Raw genomic sequence first — 22,007 nt, 5'->3', positions numbered from 1 at the left:
CCCTGCTCCTCACCTGTGCTATGCTGACTCTATGCTGCACCAGAGTTACACCCTGCTCCTCACCTGTGCTATGCTTACTCTATTCTGCACCAGAGCTACACCCTGCTCCTCACCTGTGCTATGCTCACTCTATTCTGCACCAGAGCTACACCCTGCTCCTCACCTGTGCTATGCTGACTCTATGCTGCACCAGAGCTACTCCCTGCTCCTCACCTGTGCTATGCTGACTCTATGCTGCACCAGAGTTACACCCTGCTCCTCACCTGTGCTATGCTTACTCTATTCTGCACCAGAGCTACACCCTGCTCCTCACCTGTGCTATGCTGACTCTATGCTGCACCAGAGTTACACCCTGCTCCTCACCTGTGCTATGCTTACTCTATTCTGCACCAGAGCTTAACCCTACTCCTCACCTGTGCTATGCTTACTCTATTCTGCACCAGAGCTACACCCTGCTCCCCACCTGTGCTATGCTCACTCTATTCTGCACCAGAGCTACACCCTGCCCCCCACCTGTGCTATGCTCACTCTATTCTGCACCAGAGCTACACCCTGCTCCCCACCTGTGCTATGCTCACTCTATGCTGCACCAGAGCTACACCCTGCTCCCCACCTGTGCTATGCTCACTCTATTGTGCACCAGAGCTACACCCTGCTCCCCACCTGTGCTATGCTCACTCTATTCTGCACCAGAGCTACACCCTGCTCCCCACCTGTGCTATGCTCACTCTATGCTGCACCAGAGCTACACCCTGCTCCCCACCTGTGCTATGCTCACTCTTTGCTGCACCAGAGCTACACCCTGCTCCCCACCTGTGCTATGCTCACTCTATTCTGCACCAGAGCTACACCCTGCTCCCCACCTGTGCTATGCTCACTCTATGCTGCGGGTCTGGGACTCCAGGTCGACAACAAAAAGGTCGACACACCTTAGGTTGACGCAAATTGGTCGACACACCGTAGGTCGACATGGACAAAAGGTCGACATGGACAAAAGGTCGACAGGAACAAGGTCGACATGGAAAAAGGTCGACATGAGTTTTTTATGTTTTTTTGGTGTCGTTTTCTTCGTAGTGTGACCGGGAACCCCAATTAGTGCACTGCGTCCCCTCGCATGGCTCGCTTCGCTCGCCATACTTCGGGCATGGGCCCTCATTCCGAGTTGTTCGCTCGTTCTCTTTCATCGCATCGCAGCGATTTTCCGCAAACTGCGCATGCGCAATGTTCGCACTGCGGCTGCGCCAAGTAAATTTGCTAAGAAGTTTGGTATTTTACTGACGGCATTACGAGGTTTTTCTTCGTTCTGGTGATCGTTGTGTGATTGACAGGAAGTGGGTGTTTCTGGGCGGAAACTGGCCTTTTTATGGGTGTGTGTGAAAAAAACGCTGCCGTTTCTGGGAAAAACGCGGGAGTGGCTGGAGAAACGGGAGAGTGTCTGAGCGAACGCTGGGTGTGTTTGTGACCTCAAACCAGGAACGAAACTGACTGAACTGATCGCAGTGGCAGAGTAAGTCTCGAGCTACTCAGAAACTGCTAAGAAATTTCTATTCGCAATTTAGAGAATCTTTCATTCGCAATTTTGCTAAGCTAAGATTCACTCCCAGTAGGCGGCGGCTTAGCGTGTGCAATGCTGCTAAAAGCAGCTTGCGAGCGAACAACTCGGAATGAGGGCCATGGTGCCTTCGCTCCGCTCCGCTCGGCACAGATTACCGTTCCAATCGTAGTCCACATGGATCGTTAAATATGAAAAAGTTCCAAAAAAGAAAAAAAATTGTGAAAAACTCAGGTCGACCCTTTTCCATGTCGACCTTGTTCCTGTCGACCTTTTGTCCATGTCGACCTTTTGTCCATGTCGACCTAAGGTGTGTCGGCCAATTGGCGTCGACCTAAGGTGTGTCGACCTTTTTGTTGTCGACCTGGAGTCCGGATACCCTATGCTGCACCAGAGCTACACCCTGCTCCCCACATGTGCTATGCTTACTCTATGCTGCACCATAGCTACACCCTGCTCCCCACCTGTGCTATGCTCACTCTATTCTGCACCAGAACTGCACCCTGCTCCCCACCTGTGCTATTCTTACTCTGTGCTGCACCAGAGCTACACCCTGCTCCCCACCTGTGCTATGCTCACTCTATGCTGCACCAGAGCTACACCCTGCTCCTCATCTGTGCTATGCTCACTCTATTCTGCACCAGAGCTACACCCTGCTCTCCACCTGTGCTATGATCACTCTATTCTGCACCAGAGCTACACCCTGCTCCCCACCTGTGCTATGCTCACTCTATTCTGCCCCAGAGCTACACCCTGCTCCCCACCTGTGCCATGCTCACTCTATTCTGCACCAGAGCTACACCCTGCTCTCCACCTGTGCTATGCTCACTCTATTCTGCACCAGGGCTACATCCTGTTCCCCACCTGTGCTATGCTCACTCTATTCAGCAACAGAACTACACCCTGCTCCCCACCTGTGCTATGCTCACTCTATGCTGCACCAGAACTACACCCTGCTCCCCACCTGTGTCATGCTCACTCTATACTGCACCAGAGCTACACCCTGCTCCCCACCTGTGCTATGCTCACTTTATGCTGCACCAGAGCTACACCCTGCTCCCCACCTGTGCTATGCTCACTCTATGCTGCACCAGAGCTACACCCTGCTCCCCACCTGTGCTATGCTCAGTCTATTCTGCACCAGAGCTACATCCTGCTCCCCACCTGTGCTATGCTCACTCTGTGCTACCCCAGAGCTACACCCTGCTCCCCACATGTGCCATGCTCACTCTATGCTGCACCAGAGCTACACCCTGCTCCCCACCTGTGCTGTGCTCATTCTACTCTGCACCAGAGCTACACCCTGCTCCCCACCTGTGCCATGCTCACTCTATTCTGCACCAGAGCTACACCCTGCTCCCCACCTGTGCTATGCACACTCTATGCTGCACCAGAGCTACACCCTGCTCCCCACCTGTGCTATGCTCACTCTATGCTGCCCCAGATCTACACCCTGCTCCCCACCTGTGCTATGCTCACTCTATGCTGCACCAGAGCTACACCCTGCTCCCCACCTGTGCCATGCTCACTCTATGCTGTACCAGAGCTACACCCTGCTCCCCACCTGTGCTATGCTTACTGTATTCTGCCCCAGAGCTACACCCTGCTCCCCACCTGCGTTATGCTACTCTATGCTGCACCAGAGCTACACCCTGCTCCCCACCTGTGCTATGCTCACTCTATGCTGCACCAGAGCTACACCCTGCTCCCCACCTGTGCAATGCTCACTCTATGCTGCACCAGAGATACACCCTGCTCCCCACCTGTACCATGCTCACTCTATGCTGTACCATAGCTACACCCTGTTGCCCACCTGTGCTGTGCTCAATCTATGCTGCACCAGAGTTACACCCTGCTCCCCACCTATGCTGTTCTCACTCTATTCTGCACCAGAGCTACACCCTGCTCCCCACCTGTGCTGTGCTCACTTTATGCTGCATCAGAGCTACACCCTGCTTCCCACCTGTGCTATGCTCACTCTGTGCTGCACCAGAGCTACACCCTGCTCCCCACCTGTGCTGTGCTCACTCTATGCTGCACCAGAGTTACACCCTGCTCCCCACCTATGCTGTTCTCACTCTATTCTGCACCAGAGCTACACCCTGCTCCCCACCTGTGCTGTGCTCACTTTATGCTGCATCAGAGCTACACCCTGCTTCCCACCTGTGCTATGCTCACTCTATGCTGCACCAGAGCTACACCCTGCTCCCCACCTGTGCTGTGCTCATTCTACTCTGCACCAGAGCTACACCCTGCTCCCCACCTGTGCCATGCTCACTCTATTCTGCACCAGAGCTACACCCTGCTCCCCACCTGTGCTATGCTCACTCTATGCTGCACCAGAGCTACACCCTGCTGCCTACCTGTGCCATGCTCACTCTATTCTGCACCAGAGCTACACCCTGCTCCCCACCTGTGCTATTCTCACTCTATTCTGCACCAGAGCTACACCCTACTCCCCACCTGTGCTATGCTCACTCTATTCTGCACCAGAGCTACACCCTGCTCCCCACCTGTGCTATGCTCACTCTATGCTGCACCAGAGCTACACCCTGCTCCCCACCTGTGCTATGCTCACTCTATGCTGCACCAGAGCTACACCCTGCTCCCCACCTGTGCCATGCTCACTCTATGCTGTACCAGAGCTACACCCTGCTCCCCACCTGTGCTATGCTTACTCTATTCTGCACCAGAGCTACACCCTGCTCCCCACCTGCGTTATGCTACTCTATGCTGCACCAGAGCTACGCCCTGCTCCCCACCTGTGCAATGCTCACTCTATGCTGCACCAGAGATACACCCTGCTCCCCACCTGTACCATACTCACTCTATGCTGTACCATAGCTACACCCTGCTCTCCACCTGTGCTGTGCTCACTCTATGCTGCACCAGAGTTACACCCTGCTCCCCACCTATGCTGTTCTCACTCTATTCTGCACCAGAGCTACACCCTGCTCCCCACCTGTGCTGTGCTCACTTTATGCTGCATCAGAGCTACACCCTGCTTCCCACCTGTGCTATGCTCACTCTGTGCTGCACCAGAGCTACACCCTGCTCCCCATCTGTGCTATGCTCACTCTGGAGGTCATTCCGAGTTGTTCGCTCGCAAGGCGATTTTAGCAGAGTTGCTCACGCTAAGCCGCCGCCTACTGGGAGTGAATCTTAGCATCTTAAAATTGCGAACGAAGTATTCGCAATATTGCGATTACACACCTCGTAGCAGTTTCTGAGTAGCTTCAGACATACTCGGCATCTGCGATCAGTTCAGTGCTTGTCGTTCCTGGTTTGACGTCACAAACACTCCCAGCGTTCGCCCAGACACTCCTCCGTTTCTCCGGCCACTCCTGCGTTTTTTCCGGAAACGGTAGCGTTTTTTCCCACACGCCCATAAAACGGCCTGTTTCCGCCCAGTAACACCCATTTCCTGTCAATCACATTACGATCGCCAGACCGATGAAAAAGCCGTGAGTAAAATTACTAAGTGCATAGCAAATTTACTTGGCGCAGTCGCAGTGCGGACATTGCGCATGCGCATTAAGCGGAAAATCGCTGCGATGCGAAGATTTTTACCGAGCGAACAACTCGGAATGAGGGCCTCTATGCTGCACCAGAGCTACACCCTGCTCCCCACCTGTGCCATGCTCACTCTATGCTGCACCAGAGCTACACCCTGCTCCCCACCTGTGCTATGCTCACTCTATGCTGCATCAGAGCTACACCCTGCTCCCCACCTGTGTTATGCTCACTCTATGCTGCACCAGAGCTACACCCTGCTCCCCACCTGTGCTATGCTCACTCTATGCTGCACCAGAGCTACAACATGCTCCCCACCTGTGCTATGCTCACTCTGTGCTGCACCAGAGCTACACCCTGCTCCCCACCTGTGCTATGCTCACTCTGTGCTGCACCAGAGCTACACCATGCTCCCCACCTGTGCCATGCTCACTCTGTGCTGCACCAGAGCTACACCCTGCTCCCCACCTCTGCTATGCTTACTCTATTCTGCACCAGAGCTGCACCCTGCTCCCCACCTGTGCTATGCTCACTCTATTCTGCACCAGAGCTGCACCCTGCTCCCCACCTGTGCTATGCTCACTCTATTCTGCACCAGAGCTACACCCTGCTCCCCACCTCTGCTATGCTTACTCTATTCTGCACCAGAGCTGCACCCTGCTCCCCACCTGTGCTATGCTCACTCTATTCTACACCAGAGCTACACCATGCTCCCCACCTGTGCTATGCTCACTCTATGCTGCACCAGAGCTACACCCTGCTCCCCACCTGTGCTATGCTCACTCTATTCTGCACCAGAGCTACACCCTGCTCACCATCTGTGCTGTGCTCACTCTATTCTGCACCAGAGCTACACCCTGCTCCCCACCTGTGCTATGCTCACTCTATGCTGCACCAGAGCTACACCCTGCTCCCCACCTGTGCCATGCTCACTCTATGCTGCACCAGAGCTACACCCTGCTCCCCACCTGTGCCATGCTCACTCTATGCTGCACCAGAGCTACACCCTGCTCCCCACCTGTGCCATGCTCACTCTATGCTGCACCAGAGCTACACCCTGCTCCCCACCTGTGCTATGCTCACTCTATTCTGCACCAGAGCTACACCCTGCTCCCCACCTGTGCTATGCTCACTCTATCACTCTAATCTGCACCAGAGCTACACCCTGCTCCCCACCTGTGCTATGCTCACTCTATGCTGCACCAGAGCTACACCCTGCTCCCCACCTATGCTATGCTCACTCTATGTTGCACCAGAGCTACACCCTGCTCCCCACCTGTGCTATGCTTACTCTATTCTGCACCAGAGCTACACCCTGCTCCCCATCTGTGCTGTGCTCACTCTATTCTGCACCAGAGCTACACCCTGCTCCCCACCTGTGCTATGCTCACTCTATGCTGCAGCAGAGTTACACCCTGCTCCCCACCTGTGCTGTTCTCACTCTATTCTGCACCAGAGCTACACCTTGCTACCCACCAGTGCTATGCTCACTTTATGCTGCATCAGAGCTACAGCCTGCTCCCCACCTGTGCCATGCTTACTCTATGCTGCACCAGAGCTACACCCTGCTCCCCACCTGTGCTATGCTCACTCTATGCTGCACCAGGGCTACACCCTGCTCCCCACCTGTGCTATGCTCACTCTATGCTGCACCAGAGTTACACCCTGCTCCCCACCTGTGCTGGTCTCACTCTATTCTGCACCAGAGCTACACCCTGCTCCCCACCTGTGCTATGCTCACTTTATGCTGCATCATAGCTACACCCTGCTCCCCACCTGTGCCATGCTCACTCTATGCTGCACCAGACCTACACCCTGCTCCCCACCTGTGCTATGCTCACTCTATGCTGCACCAGAGCTACACCCTGCTCCCCGCCTGTGCTGTGCTCACTCTATGCAGCACCAGAGCTACACCCTGCTCCCCACCTGTGCTGTGCTCACTCTATACTGCACCAGAGTAACACCCTGCTCCCCACCTGTGCTGTGCTCACTCTATGCTGCACCAGAGGTACACCCTGCTCCCCACCTGTGCTGTGCTCACTCTATGCTGCACCAGAGCTACACCCTGCTCCCCACCTGTGCTATGCTCACTCTATGCTGCACCAGAGCTACACCCTGCTCCCCATCTGTGCTGTGCTCACTCTATTCTGCACCAGGGCTACATCCTGCTCCCCACCTGTGCTGTGCTCACTCTATGCTGCACCAGAGCTACACCTGCTCCCCACCTGTGCTGTGCTCACTCTATGCTGCATCAAAGCTACACCCTGCTCCTCACCTGTGCTATGCTCACTCTATGCTGCACCAGAGCTACACCCTGCTCCTCACCTGTGCTGTGCTCACTCTATTCTGCACCAGAGCTACACCCTGCTCCTCACCTGTGCTGTGCTCACTCTATGCTGCACCAGAGCTACACCCTGCTCCCCACCTGTGCTGTGCTCACTCCATGCTGCACCAGAGCTACACCCTGCTCCCCACCTGTGCTGTGCTCACTCCATGCTGCACCAGAGCTACACCCTGCTCCCCACCTGTGCTATGCTCACTCTATTCTGTACCAGAGCTACACCCTGCTCTCCACCTGTGCTGTGCTCACTCCATGCTGCACCAGAGCTACACCCTGCTCCCCACCTGTACCATGCTCACTCTATGCTGCACCAGAGCTACACCCAGCTCCCCACCTGTGCTATGCTCACTCTAAGCTGCACCAGAGCAACACCCTGCTCCCCACCTGTGCTATGCTCACTCTATTCTGCACCAGAGCTACACCCTGCTCCCCACCTGTGCTATGCTCACTCTATTCTGCACCACAGCTACACCCTGCTCCCCACCTGTGCTATGCTCACTCTTTGCTGCACCAGAGTTACACCCTGCTCCCCACCTGTGCTATGCTCACTCTATGCTGCACCAGAGCTACACCCTGCTCCTCACCTGTGCTATGCTCACTCTATGCAGCACCAGAGCTACACCCTGCTCCCCACCTGTGCTGTGCTCACTCTATGCTGCACCAGAGTAACACCCTGCTCCCCATCTGTGCTATGCTCACTCTATTCTGCACCAGAGGTACACCCTGCTCCCCACCTGTGCTGTGCTCACTCTATGCTGCACCAGAGCTACACCCTGCTCCCCACCTGTGCTATGCTCACTCTATGCTGCACCAGAGCTACACCCTGCTCCCCATCTGTGCTGTGCTCACTCTATTCTGCACCAGAGCAACACCCTGCTCCCCACCTGTGCTGTGCTCACTCTATGCTGCACCAGAGCTACACCTGCTCCCCACCTGTGCTATGCTCACTCTATGCTGCACCAGAGCTACACCCTGCTCCTCACCTGTGCTGTGCTCACTCTATTCTGCACCAGAGCTACACCCTGCTCCTCACCTGTGCTGTGCTCACTCTATGCTGCACCAGAGCTACACCCTGCTCCCCACCTGTGCTGTGCTCACTCCATGCTGCACCAGAGCTACACCCTGCTCCCCACCTGTGCTATGCTCACTCTATGCTGCACCAGAGCTACACCCTGCTCCCCACCTGTGCTGTGCTCACTTTATTCTGTACCAGAGCTACACCCTGCTCTCCACCTGTGCTATGCTCACTCCATGCTGCACCAGAGCTACACCCTGCTCCCCACCTGTGCTGTGCTCACTTTATTCTGTACCAGAGCTACACCCTGCTCTCCACCTGTGCTATGCTTACTCTATTCTGTACCAGAGCTACACCCTGCTCCTCACCTGTGCTATGCTCACTCTATGCTGCACCAGAGCTACACCCTGCTCCCCACCTGTGCTATGCACACTTTATGCTGCACCAGAGCTACACCCTGCTCCCCACCTGTGCTGTGCTCACTCTATTCTGTACCACAGCTACACCCTGCTTTCCACCTGTGCTATGCTTACTCTATTCTGTACCAGACCTACACCCTGCTCTCCACCTGTGCCATCCTCACTCTGTGCTGTACCAGAGCTACACCCTGCTCCCCACCTGTGCTATGCTCACTCTATTCTGCACCAGAGCTACACCCTGCTCTCCACCTGTGCTATGCTCACTCTATTCTGTACCAGAGCTAAAGTATACCCTGCTCCCCACCTGTGTTATGCTCACTCTATGCTGCACCAGAGCTACACCCTGATCCCCACCTGTGCTATGCTCACTCTATGCTGCACCAGAGCTACACCCTGCTCCCCACCTGTGCCATGCTCACTCTATGCTGCACCAGAGCTACACCCTGCTCCCCACCTGTGCTGTGCTCACTCTATGCTGCACCAGGGCTACATCCTGTTCCCAACCTGTGCGATGCTTACTCTATGCTGCACCAGAGTAACACCCTGCTCCCCACCTGTGCTGTGCTCACTCTATGCTGCACCAGAGGTACACCCTGCTCCCCACCTGTGCTGTGCTCACTCTATGCTGCACCAGAGCTACACCCTGCTCCCCACCTGTGCTATGCTCACTCTATGCTGCACCAGAGCTACACCCTGCTCCCCATCTGTGCTGTGCTCACTCTATTCTGCACCAGGGCTACATCCTGCTCCCCACCTGTGCTGTGCTCACTCTATGCTGCACCAGAGCTACACCTGCTCCCCACCTGTGCTGTGCTCACTCTATGCTGCATCAAAGCTACACCCTGCTCCTCACCTGTGCTATGCTCACTCTATGCTGCACCAGAGCTACACCCTGCTCCTCACCTGTGCTGTGCTCACTCTATTCTGCACCAGAGCTACACCCTGCTCCTCACCTGTGCTGTGCTCACTCTATGCTGCACCAGAGCTACACCCTGCTCCCCACCTGTGCTGTGCTCACTCCATGCTGCACCAGAGCTACAACCTGCTCCCCACCTGTGCTGTGCTCACTCCATGCTGCACCAGAGCTACACCCTGCTCCCCACCTGTGCTATGCTCACTCTATTCTGTACCAGAGCTACACCCTGCTCTCCACCTGTGCTGTGCTCACTCCATGCTGCACCAGAGCTACACCCTGCTCCCCACCTGTACCATGCTCACTCTATGCTGCACCAGAGCTACACCCAGCTCCCCACCTGTGCTATGCTCACTCTAAGCTGCACCAGAGCAACACCCTGCTCCCCACCTGTGCTATGCTCACTCTATTCTGCACCAGAGCTACACCCTGCTCCCCACCTGTGCTATGCTCACTCTATTCTGCACCACAGCTACACCCTGCTCCCCACCTGTGCTATGCTCACTCTTTGCTGCACCAGAGTTACACCCTGCTCCCCACCTGTGCTATGCTCACTCTATGCTGCACCAGAGCTACACCCTGCTCCTCACCTGTGCTATGCTCACTCTATGCAGCACCAGAGCTACACCCTGCTCCCCACCTGTGCTGTGCTCACTCTATGCTGCACCAGAGTAACACCCTGCTCCCCATCTGTGCTATGCTCACTCTATTCTGCACCAGAGGTACACCCTGCTCCCCACCTGTGCTGTGCTCACTCTATGCTGCACCAGAGCTACACCCTGCTCCCCACCTGTGCTATGCTCACTCTATGCTGCACCAGAGCTACACCCTGCTCCCCATCTGTGCTGTGCTCACTCTATTCTGCACCAGAGCAACACCCTGCTCCCCACCTGTGCTGTGCTCACTCTATGCTGCACCAGAGCTACACCTGCTCCCCACCTGTGCTATGCTCACTCTATGCTGCACCAGAGCTACACCCTGCTCCTCACCTGTGCTGTGCTCACTCTATTCTGCACCAGAGCTACACCCTGCTCCTCACCTGTGCTGTGCTCACTCTATGCTGCACCAGAGCTACACCCTGCTCCCCACCTGTGCTGTGCTCACTCCATGCTGCACCAGAGCTACACCCTGCTCCCCACCTGTGCTATGCTCACTCTATGCTGCACCAGAGCTACACCCTGCTCCCCACCTGTGCTGTGCTCACTTTATTCTGTACCAGAGCTACACCCTGCTCTCCACCTGTGCTATGCTCACTCCATGCTGCACCAGAGCTACACCCTGCTCCCCACCTGTGCTGTGCTCACTTTATTCTGTACCAGAGCTACACCCTGCTCTCCACCTGTGCTATGCTTACTCTATTCTGTACCAGAGCTACACCCTGCTCCTCACCTGTGCTATGCTCACTCTATGCTGCACCAGAGCTACACCCTGCTCCCCACCTGTGCTATGCACACTTTATGCTGCACCAGAGCTACACCCTGCTCCTCACCTGTGCTGTGCTCACTCTATTCTGCACCAGAGCTACACCCTGCTCCTCACCTGTGCTGTGCTCACTCTATGCTGCACCAGAGCTACACCCTGCTCCCCACCTGTGCTGTGCTCACTCCATGCTGCACCAGAGCTACACCCTGCTCCCCACCTGTGCTATGCTCACTCTATGCTGCACCAGAGCTACACCCTGCTCCCCACCTGTGCTGTGCTCACTTTATTCTGTACCAGAGCTACACCCTGCTCTCCACCTGTGCTATGCTCACTCCATGCTGCACCAGAGCTACACCCTGCTCCCCACCTGTGCTGTGCTCACTTTATTCTGTACCAGAGCTACACCCTGCTCTCCACCTGTGCTATGCTTACTCTATTCTGTACCAGAGCTACACCCTGCTCCTCACCTGTGCTATGCTCACTCTATGCTGCACCAGAGCTACACCCTGCTCCCCACCTGTGCTATGCACACTTTATGCTGCACCAGAGCTACACCCTGCTCCCCACCTGTGCTGTGCTCACTCTATTCTGTACCACAGCTACACCCTGCTTTCCACCTGTGCTATGCTTACTCTATTCTGTACCAGACCTACACCCTGCTCTCCACCTGTGCCATGCTCACTCTGTGCTGTACCAGAGCTACACCCTGCTCCCCACCTGTGCTATGCTCACTCTATTCTGCACCAGAGCTACACCCTGCTCTCCACCTGTGCTATGCTCACTCTATTCTGTACCAGAGCTACAGTATACCCTGCTCCCCACCTGTGTTATGCTCACTCTATGCTGCACCAGAGCTACACCCTGATCCCCACCTGTGCTATGCTCACTCTATGCTGCACCAGAGCTACACCCTGCTCCCCACCTGTGCCATGCTCACTCTATGCTGCACCAGAGCTACACCCTGCTCCCCACCTGTGCTGTGCTCACTCTATGCTGCACCAGGGCTACATCCTGTTCCCAACCTGTGCGATGCTTACTCTATTCTGCACCAGAGCTACACCCTGCTCCCCACCTGTGCTATGCTCACTCTATTCTGTACCAGAGCTACACCCTGCTCTCCACCTGTGCTGTGCTCACTCCATGCTGCACCAGAGCTACACCCTGCTCCCCACCTGTACCATGCTCACTCTATGCTGCACCAGAGCTACACCCAGCTCCCCACCTGTGCTATGCTCACTCTATGCTGCACCAGAGATACACCCTGCTCCCCACCTGTGCCATGCTCACTCTATGCTGCACCAGAGCAACACCCTGCTCCCCACCTGTGCTATGCTCACTCTATTCTGCACCAGAGCTACACCCTGCTCCCCACCTGTGCTATGCTCACTCTATTCTGCACCACAGCTACACCCTGCTCCCCACCTGTGCTATGCTCACTCTTTGCTGCACCAGAGTTACACCCTGCTCCCCACCTGTGCTATGCTCACTCTATGCTGCACCAGAGCTACACCCTGCTCCTCACCTGTGCTATGCTCACTCTATGCAGCACCAGAGCTACACCCTGCTCCCCACCTGTGCTGTGCTCACTCTATGCTGCATCAAAGCTACACCCTGCTCCTCACCTGTGCTATGCTCACTCTATGCTGCACCAGAGCTACACCCTGCTCCTCACCTGTGCTGTGCTCACTCTATTCTGCACCAGAGCTACACCCTGCTCCTCACCTGTGCTGTGCTCACTCTATGCTGCACCAGAGCTACACCCTGCTCCCCACCTGTGCTGTGCTCACTCCATGCTGCACCAGAGCTACACCCTGCTCCCCACCTGTGCTGTGCTCACTCCATGCTGCACCAGAGCTACACCCTGCTCCCCACCTGTGCTATGCTCACTCTATTCTGTACCAGAGCTACACCCTGCTCCCCACCTGTGCTATGCTCACTCTATTCTGTACCAGAGCTACACCCTGCTCTCCACCTGTGCTGTGCTCACTCCATGCTGCACCAGAGCTACACCCTGCTCCCCACCTGTACCATGCTCACTCTATGCTGCACCAGAGCTACACCCAGCTCCCCACCTGTGCTATGCTCACTCTAAGCTGCACCAGAGCAACACCCTGCTCCCCACCTGTGCTATGCTCACTCTATTCTGCACCAGAGCTACACCCTGCTCCCCACCTGTGCTATGCTCACTCTATTCTGCACCACAGCTACACCCTGCTCCCCACCTGTGCTATGCTCACTCTTTGCTGCACCAGAGTTACACCCTGCTCCCCACCTGTGCTATGCTCACTTTATGCTGCACCAGAGCTACACCCTGCTCCTCACCTGTGCTATGCTCACTCTATGCAGCACCAGAGCTACACCCTGCTCCCCACCTGTGCTGTGCTCACTCTATGCTGCACCAGAGTAACACCCTGCTCCCCATCTGTGCTATGCTCACTCTATTCTGCACCAGAGGTACACCCTGCTCCCCACCTGTGCTGTGCTCACTCTATGCTGCACCAGAGCTACACCCTGCTCCCCACCTGTGCTATGCTCACTCTATGCTGCACCAGAGCTACACCCTGCTCCCCATCTGTGCTGTGCTCACTCTATTCTGCACCAGAGCAACACCCTGCTCCCCACCTGTGCTGTGCTCACTCTATGCTGCACCAGAGCTACACCTGCTCCCCACCTGTGCTATGCTCACTCTATGCTGCACCAGAGCTACACCCTGCTCCCCACCTGTGCTATGCTCACTCTATTCTGCACCAGAGCAACACCCTGCTCCCCACCTGTGCTGTGCTCACTCTATGCTGCACCAGAGCTACACCTGCTCCCCACCTGTGCTATGCTCACTCTATGCTGCACCAGAGCTACACCCTGCTCCTCACCTGTGCTGTGCTCACTCTATTCTGCACCAGAGCTACACCCTGCTCCTCACCTGTGCTGTGCTCACTCTATGCTGCACCAGAGCTACACCCTGCTCCCCACCTGTGCTGTGCTCACTCCATGCTGCACCAGAGCTACACCCTGCTCCCCACCTGTGCTATGCTCACTCTATGCTGCACCAGAGCTACACCCTGCTCCCCACCTGTGCTGTGCTCACTTTATTCTGTACCAGAGCTACACCCTGCTCTCCACCTGTGCTATGCTCACTCCATGCTGCACCAGAGCTACACCCTGCTCCCCACCTGTGCTGTGCTCACTTTATTCTGTACCAGAGCTACACCCTGCTCTCCACCTGTGCTATGCTTACTCTATTCTGTACCAGAGCTACACCCTGCTCCTCACCTGTGCTATGCTCACTCTATGCTGCACCAGAGCTACACCCTGCTCCCCACCTGTGCTATGCACACTTTATGCTGCACCAGAGCTACACCCTGCTCCCCACCTGTGCTGTGCTCACTCTATTCTGTACCACAGCTACACCCTGCTTTCCACCTGTGCTATGCTTACTCTATTCTGTACCAGACCTACACCCTGCTCTCCACCTGTGCCATGCTCACTCTGTGCTGTACCAGAGCTACACCCTGCTCCCCACCTGTGCTATGCTCACTGTGAGGAGACCAGGGAAAGGGATGTCTAGGACATGCTTTCATGTTAAAAAGGAAAGAGTTAATCCTATGGCCCAAGTTCTGAGTTCTTAAATTGAAGCCCTCAGTCTGCAGAAGTCACACACAGGAAGTATCCCAGAAGCATACAGCAGGGGAGTGTTTCTTTTAGAAAAGCCCTCCTCCTTCCCCTCTGGAAAGACTGACAGCATGATCCACCAATCAGAAAGGAGGAGAGAGAAGAAACCAGCAAGGGGGAATTGTGGGGAGAGGAAGTGGCTGGGAGAAGGAGACTGTGTGTGTGTGGAGGTGATGGTGCACAGCTAGACTCACTGGAGGTTGGGGTGTCGTCCCCTCTCAGTGTCATCAGTGACCAGCCACTCTGTGTGCCCTGCTACAGCTGTCATTACTGCCCAGGACTGGAGGAGATATACAGCAGCTGGTAAGGACTTTGCTGAACTCTGAGTGGACATTATTAGTATAACCCTGCTTGCTGTTCACTGGATTTCTGGGTCTCCCTGAATAAAGATCACCTTGATTTTCATTATAACTGGCTCCACAGTGTGATCCCTGAACCCCAGGATACCCAGGTCACCCGGTATCCTCACATTTGGCGGCAGCGGTGGGATATCACACAGTTCCTGTAGTGTTTCCAGGGAGAGAGTTTCCAGGGAGCTAATGCACAAAAGTATCAGCATGGAGAGTCAGCCAGCAGTTGTGGCCAGCAGTCAAGGGGAGAATGCAATGAGAGAGCAGGAGAAGTTTTACCGTACAGCTCGGAAACCTCACCTACAAGGATTTTGCAGGATGAAGGGAATTACTTATGATGGGACTGAGACCAGGGAAACTCTGGTACTTCGGTTGTTGGAGTGGGATCGGGGGCACCCAGAGGATCCTGACCACCTGAGTGATGATGAAGAGGGACCAACAGGCATTGGTAGTAATTCATCCAATAAGTTACCAGAGTTGACCGATGCCACTCCTGCCATACTGCAGAGCTTGCTGGGGGCGCTAGGCGAAGGTGCGACCCCACAGGAGAGAGCTGGAGTGATCCAAGCTATACTAGGAGTACAAATTCCTGCTGGCAGTGGAATTCCGGAGTCCCCCCGAAGTTTTGAACAAGAGAAGCGACGCTTGGGATTTAAGGATGTTCCCACATTTCGGGAAAATGAAACAGACATTGACACTCACCTCCAGATCTTTGAAAATCTCATGGGGGTGCATGGAATAGAGCCAGCTGACTGGCCAAAGTACTTGGGGCCAAGTCTCACTGGCAGGGCTCTGGAAGCCTATCGGGCCCTAACCCCCCAGGAATGTGGAGTCTATGCCTTTATAAAGAAAGCATTGCTTGCTAAGTTCCAGATAACTGCAGAATCTTATCGTCTTAAATTCAGGACACTGAATAAAGGTGGAACTGATTCCTACCAAGAGTTTGCTAGTCAGCTACGGCAAGCCTGTGGGAAATGGCTTGAAGGAAGACAGGCCTCCACTGTGGAGCAGATTGTCAACTTAATTGTGGTAGAACAGCTAATGATTAAGATGGCACCAGAGGTACGGGAGTGGGTCGCAGACAGGAAGCCCAGTACACCTGAACAAGCTGCGGAATGGGCTGATGAATATATAGCCAATCGTCCGCAATGGAGAATCTTCAGTGCAGCAGGCGGTACAAGAAACCCACGAGTGGAGAAGCTCTCTGATAAAGAACCGCAAGTCAAAGATAGTAATAAAGGATGCCCTATCAAAAACATCACTTATCAGCCACCCAGATTCAGAGTGGCTAACCCAGAACCTCGGAAGTGTTATCGCTGCAATCAACCAGGACACGTGCTTAGGGACTGTCCACGCACAAGAGGGCCATTCCCTGGGGCTAGACCGGCTCCAGTCTCTGTGGTATGTTACCCCACGGAGGAGTATGGTGAAGAGGTCGTCCAGTCAGATATGGATGGGATGATGGGTGGGGTGTATATTGTTGACTTGGTTCTGGGGGAGGAGAAGGCGACTCCCTGGAATATGCGAGGGCACCTACAGACTGTGATAGTGGAGAACCAGCAGGTACAGGGCCTACGAGACTCTGGGGCCTCACTTACGTTGATTGAGCCAGACCTGATTCCTGCCTCCCAGGTGATACCTGGACAGTATGTGCGAATTGCCACTGCCGGGGGACAACAGGCCGATATTCCTGTTGCCAAGATACATCTGGACTGGGGAGCTGACCAAGGAATCGTGGAAGTCGGAGTACTCAAGGGGCTACCAGCCAAGGTAATCCTCGGGAATGATCTGGGACAAGGACTAGTGACACGCTTCGTCCAGGTGGTAACCAGAAGCCAAACACGAAGAGAGGTGACCCAGGCTACAGATATGGTCCAGAATCAGCCTACCCAGACAATGGTGAGTGACTCTAGTTCATTGTCCAGTACTTTAGAGGTAGACTTGGGGGAGGTGGACCGGAGTGAGTTCCGACAGGCCCAACGGACTGACCCCTCCCTGAGCAAATTGAGGAGTGCAGCCGAACTGGGGTTGGAAACAGCTGATAGAAGTAAGATAGTGTGGGAAGAGGAATTACTGTACCGAGTGGTCATCCCTCGGCCCGGACAGGAAGCAGTCATGCCTACTAAACAGTTGGTGGTACCTACACAATACAGAGCACAATTACTAGCTCTTGCCCACGACATCCCTGCAGCTGGCCATTTTGGCACCCGGAAAACATTGGCCCGACTGTTGCGGAATTTCTTCTGGCCACGGATTTCTAGAGACGTTAAGCAGTATCGGGACACCTGTGATACCTGTCAGAGACTGGGAAAGCCCCAACAGAAAGCTTTTCTGCACCCATTACCTATTATAGGGGAGCCATTTGCCCGTGTTGCCATAGACCTAGTTGGACCATTAGCTATTCCCAGTCACACGGGCAAGAAGTACATCTTGACACTGGTGGACTTTACGACACGTTACCCTGAAGCCGTGGCCCTGTCATCCATTGACACGGAACATGTTGCGCAAGCACTGACGGACATATTCAGTCGGGTCGGGTATCCACAGGAAGTCGTCACAGACCAAGGGCCTCAATTCCAAGGTGAACTAATGCAAACCCTGTGGGAAAAGTGGGGGGTTCGGCCTCTTCGGACCACCCCTTATCATCCGCAGACCAATGGACTATGTGAAAGATTCAATGGAACGCTGAAAAGACTCCTACAAGCTTACGTACAGTCCGAGGGGAGGGACTGGGAGAGAGCCCTGCAACAGCTTCTATTTGCTTATCGGGAAGTTCCACAAGCATCTACCGGATATTCCCCGTTTGAACTTCTGTACGGCCGGAAAGTGCGGGGGCCCCTAGACCTGGTCAAAGAGAGTTGGGAGGGAACTTTCCAAGAACACCAGCAGCCCATTTTACAATATGTAGAGAACATGCGGAATCGGATGAGAAGATTGCTACAGTTAACCCAAGAGCATCTCCGGGAATCACAAGAGAAACAAAGGGAATGGTACGATGCCCACGCTCAAGACCGTGAGTTGAATCCAGGGCAAAAGGTCATGGTGCTTATCCCGGTGCGTAGAAACAAACTGCAAGCCACCTGGGATGGACCGTATACAGTGGTAAGGCGTACCGGACCGGTCAATTATGTGATCGCCCTGGATAAGGGAGGGAAGCGCCTACGCACCTTCCATATAAATAGAATTAAAGCTTATAGAGATCGTCAAGTAGCGGCCATGATGGTATGTTGCCCTCCGATGGAGACACCAGAAACTGATCCATTGCCTGACCTTTTGGGAGCTGCTAAAGAGAATAAGGGAGTGGAATCAGTCCAGGTGGGACTACAATTGAATACGGCACAGCAGCAAGAGATGCAGAGGATCTTAGAGGCTGAACAAGCCCAGTTTTCATGTCAACCTGGTCGAACTCACCTGACCACTCACCATGTGGACACTGGGAACAGTAAGCCCATCCGACAAGTCGCTTACCGAATGACCCCAGATGTTATGAGACAGGTGAAGACTGAGATCAAAGAGATGCTAGCTTTGGGGGTCATTGTGCCATCTAAAAGCCCATGGGCCGCTGGGGTCGTGTTGGTTCCCAAGAAAGATGGGACTACACGGTTTTGCGTGGACTATCGCAAATTGAATGAAGTAACCATAACTGATGCTTACCCTATGCCCCGTATTGACGAGCTACTGGACCGGATTGGAGGGGCCAAGTTCGTCTCAACGCTGGACTTAAGCAAGGGTTACTGGCAAATCCCACTTACCAAAGAAGCCCAGGAGCGTTCTGCCTTCATCACACCCATAGGACTCTTTGAGTGTACTACCATGCCTTTCGGGATGAAGAACGCCCCTGCCACATTCCAGCGAATGGTGAATGACCTACTGGAGGGATGTCAAGACTTTGCACAAGCCTACCTCGATGATATCGCCATCTTCAGCCATACCTGGGCAGACCATTTAACTCATGTGGCAGAAGTGCTCAAAAGGATCAGACAGGCCGGGCTCACCATACGCCCAGATAAATGTCAGATGGGGATGGCTGAGGTTCAGTACCTAGGACATCGGGTTGGAGGAGGATCTATTAGACCAGAACCGGCAAAGGTGGAGGCTATTGTCAACTGGCCCCGACCTGTCAACCAGAAGCAAGTGCGGGCCTTCCTTGGGGTTGCTGGCTATTACAGAAAATTTATACCACATTACAGCACCGTGGCCAAGGCCCTAACGGACTTGACCAAAAAGAGATATGCTCGGAAGATCGAATGGACTGTTGAGTGTGAGCAAGCCTTCACCATCTTAAAAGACACGCTGACTCGAGCCCCAGTGTTGGCTGCCCCTGACTACCATAAAAAGTTTATTGTGCAGACAGACGCTTCGGGGTGTGGACTTGGGGCAGTGTTGTGCCAGGTGGGAGAAGATGGTAGGGAACACCCAATTGTGTATCTATCTCGTAAGCTAGCTGACCGAGAGATAGCCTATGCCACTATTGAGAAGGAGTGTCTAGCCATAGTCTGGGCCTTAAAGAAACTACAACCTTATCTCTATGGTAAAGAATTCACTGTTATTACTGACCATAACCCGTTAAATTGGCTAAACAGAACCTCAGGGGAAAATGGGAGGTTGTTGAGGTGGAGTTTGGCGTTACAAGGTTTCAACTTTTCTATTTCTCACAAAAAGGGACGAGACCATCACAATGCTGACGGGTTATCCAGACGTGAGGAAACAAATGCCAGACTTCGCAGACCTTCGGGCCGAGACAACAGTCAGGACTCCAACATTGGCATCATGCCTGTCTCCTCGATTTAAGAAGGGGGAGGTATGTGAGGAGACCAGGGAAAGGGATGTCTAGGACATGCTTTCATGTTAAAAAGGAAAGAGTTAATCCTATGGCCCAAGTTCTGAGTTCTTAAATTGAAGCCCTCAGTCTGCAGAAGTCACACACAGGAAGTATCCCAGAAGCATACAGCAGGGGAGTGTTTCTTTTAGAAAAGCCCTCCTCCTTCCCCTCTGGAAAGACTGACAGCATGATCCACCAATCAGAAAGGAGGAGAGAGAAGAAACCAGCAAGGGGGAATTGTGGGGAGAGGAAGTGGCTGGGAGAAGGAGACTGTGTGTGTGTGGAGGTGATGGTGCACAGCTAGACTCACTGGAGGTTGGGGTGTCGTCCCCTCTCAGTGTCATCAGTGACCAGCCACTCTGTGTGCCCTGCTACAGCTGTCATTACTGCCCAGGACTGGAGGAGATATACAGCAGCTGGTAAGGACTTTGCTGAACTCTGAGTGGACATTATTAGTATAACCCTGCTTGCTGTTCACTGGATTTCTGGGTCTCCCTGAATAAAGATCACCTTGATTTTCATTATAACTGGCTCCACAGTGTGATCCCTGAACCCCAGGATACCCAGGTCACCCGGTATCCTCACACTCACTCTATTCTGCACCAGAGCTACACCCTGCTCTCCACCTGTGCTATGCTCACTCTATTCTGTACCAGAGCTACAGTATACCCTGCTCCCCACCTGTGTTATTGTAACCCTCCTTCCCTCTTACTTATTTAATAAAATACTATTCAGTATTTCATAAAGGGATGGTTACTAAGTGTATGTGCCTCCACCCAAGCTAATTATTATAAGGTTCGCCTGGGTAAACCTTCTTAATGATATGTAGGTGTAATAGTGTTCAAATCACTTACTCATTACATTTTATATTGTACCTTTCTTCTTTTCCAGATGTCCGGGATCCAATTCAAACAACACAGATAACGGTAAGTAATGTACTTTTAATTATATATATAAACTAAAAGTCTTCTACATTAATAAACTGTCAGGGGGATCATAACTACCTTATATATATATATATATATTTGTATACATATTTACATATTACTGCTCATCCTATACATAGTAGGGTGCATGCAATACAAAAAAAACTTTCCCTTGTGTCCAATTAAATATGAGTTACCCGGGTACTCGTTAAAATAATGTGCACAAAGGGCCCATACCATAAAACAAATATTCCATATATCATCGGATTATGTAAACCGATACTGGTAGGCTAGTCTCTGTTATTTATGTAGCAGAAATTGTTTAAACCAGAGCTGATGAACACTATAGTAATCTTATTCCAGTGTCATAGATTCTGTTAGAAATACTGTTCCTGGGATACTGTTGTGATGATTTACTTGTAAGGATCTATTCTTCCATGAAACACTGTAGCATTAGCTTGTAGTAGTCACAGTATTTTGTTACTTGTTTCTATGTGGGAAAAATAACTCATTGGCTCTCCAAAACTAATGTAACAATTCCATCTGTATCCTCCATTCAGTGATATCATATTCTACTGATGGTTCTATATATATTACCATTCTGTAGGAACATCTTATCTTGACACCTCCATAGTATATGGTCTTTCTATTACACTATATGTTCCTGGGATATATCTCTAGTAATAGTATAATTAGCACTTTCAATTAGCATCCTTTCAAGTATATGATATTCCTCCTTCCTTGCTGCTATCCCGGGGCTATAATGGCTTTTGTAAGTTATTCAGAAATGCCATATATCAGTCACTATACTGATTAGCCAGTATATAAATAGTCATGGCTATATTAGCTGTAAGAATTGATATTCTAGTCTATTATGCCCCTCAGTCACTATATTAAGCTCCAGCCACTTTCTTGTTGTACTTAGGCCACCATGAACTGGTATCTGCAGTATGAAAATATTCTAAAAGCAGAGTGTCCTCTTGAGATTATACTGTCCCATGTGTATACTGCAGCGGGCAGTGTAGTCTTATGTCACTTACACGTTCAGTTGGGATTCAGCTGCTG

General features: G+C 53.1%; 1 protein-coding gene across 1 annotated transcript; it reads left to right on the top strand.

The window, feature by feature from the left end:
- The first annotated feature begins 14,949 nt into the window (after positions 1-14,949).
- Positions 14,950-20,223, top strand: LOC134970363 (uncharacterized). Its single transcript, XM_063946378.1, has 2 exons — positions 14,950-17,093; positions 19,857-20,223. The coding sequence occupies exons 1-2, from the start codon at positions 15,384-15,386 to the stop codon at positions 19,983-19,985; spliced, it is 1,839 nt and encodes a 612-aa protein (XP_063802448.1). The 5' UTR covers positions 14,950-15,383; the 3' UTR covers positions 19,986-20,223.
- Positions 20,224-22,007: the final 1,784 nt, after the last annotated feature.

This window comes from Pseudophryne corroboree, chromosome 11 (assembly GCF_028390025.1).
Source record: "Pseudophryne corroboree isolate aPseCor3 chromosome 11, aPseCor3.hap2, whole genome shotgun sequence".
In the NCBI taxonomy this organism is placed as follows: Eukaryota; Metazoa; Chordata; class Amphibia; order Anura; family Myobatrachidae; genus Pseudophryne; species Pseudophryne corroboree.
This window is presented reverse-complemented; position numbering and strand designations above follow the sequence as displayed.

Excerpts from the sequence above, each read along its gene's own strand:
- LOC134970363 (XM_063946378.1), top strand. The coding sequence starts at position 15,384 with ATGCACAAAAGTATCAGCATGGAGAGTCAGCCAGCAGTTGTGGCCAGC. Across the intron at positions 17,094-19,856 it reads ATCAGCCTACCCAGACAATG|GGACGAGACCATCACAATGC; the intron begins GTGAGTGACTCT and ends TCTCACAAAAAG.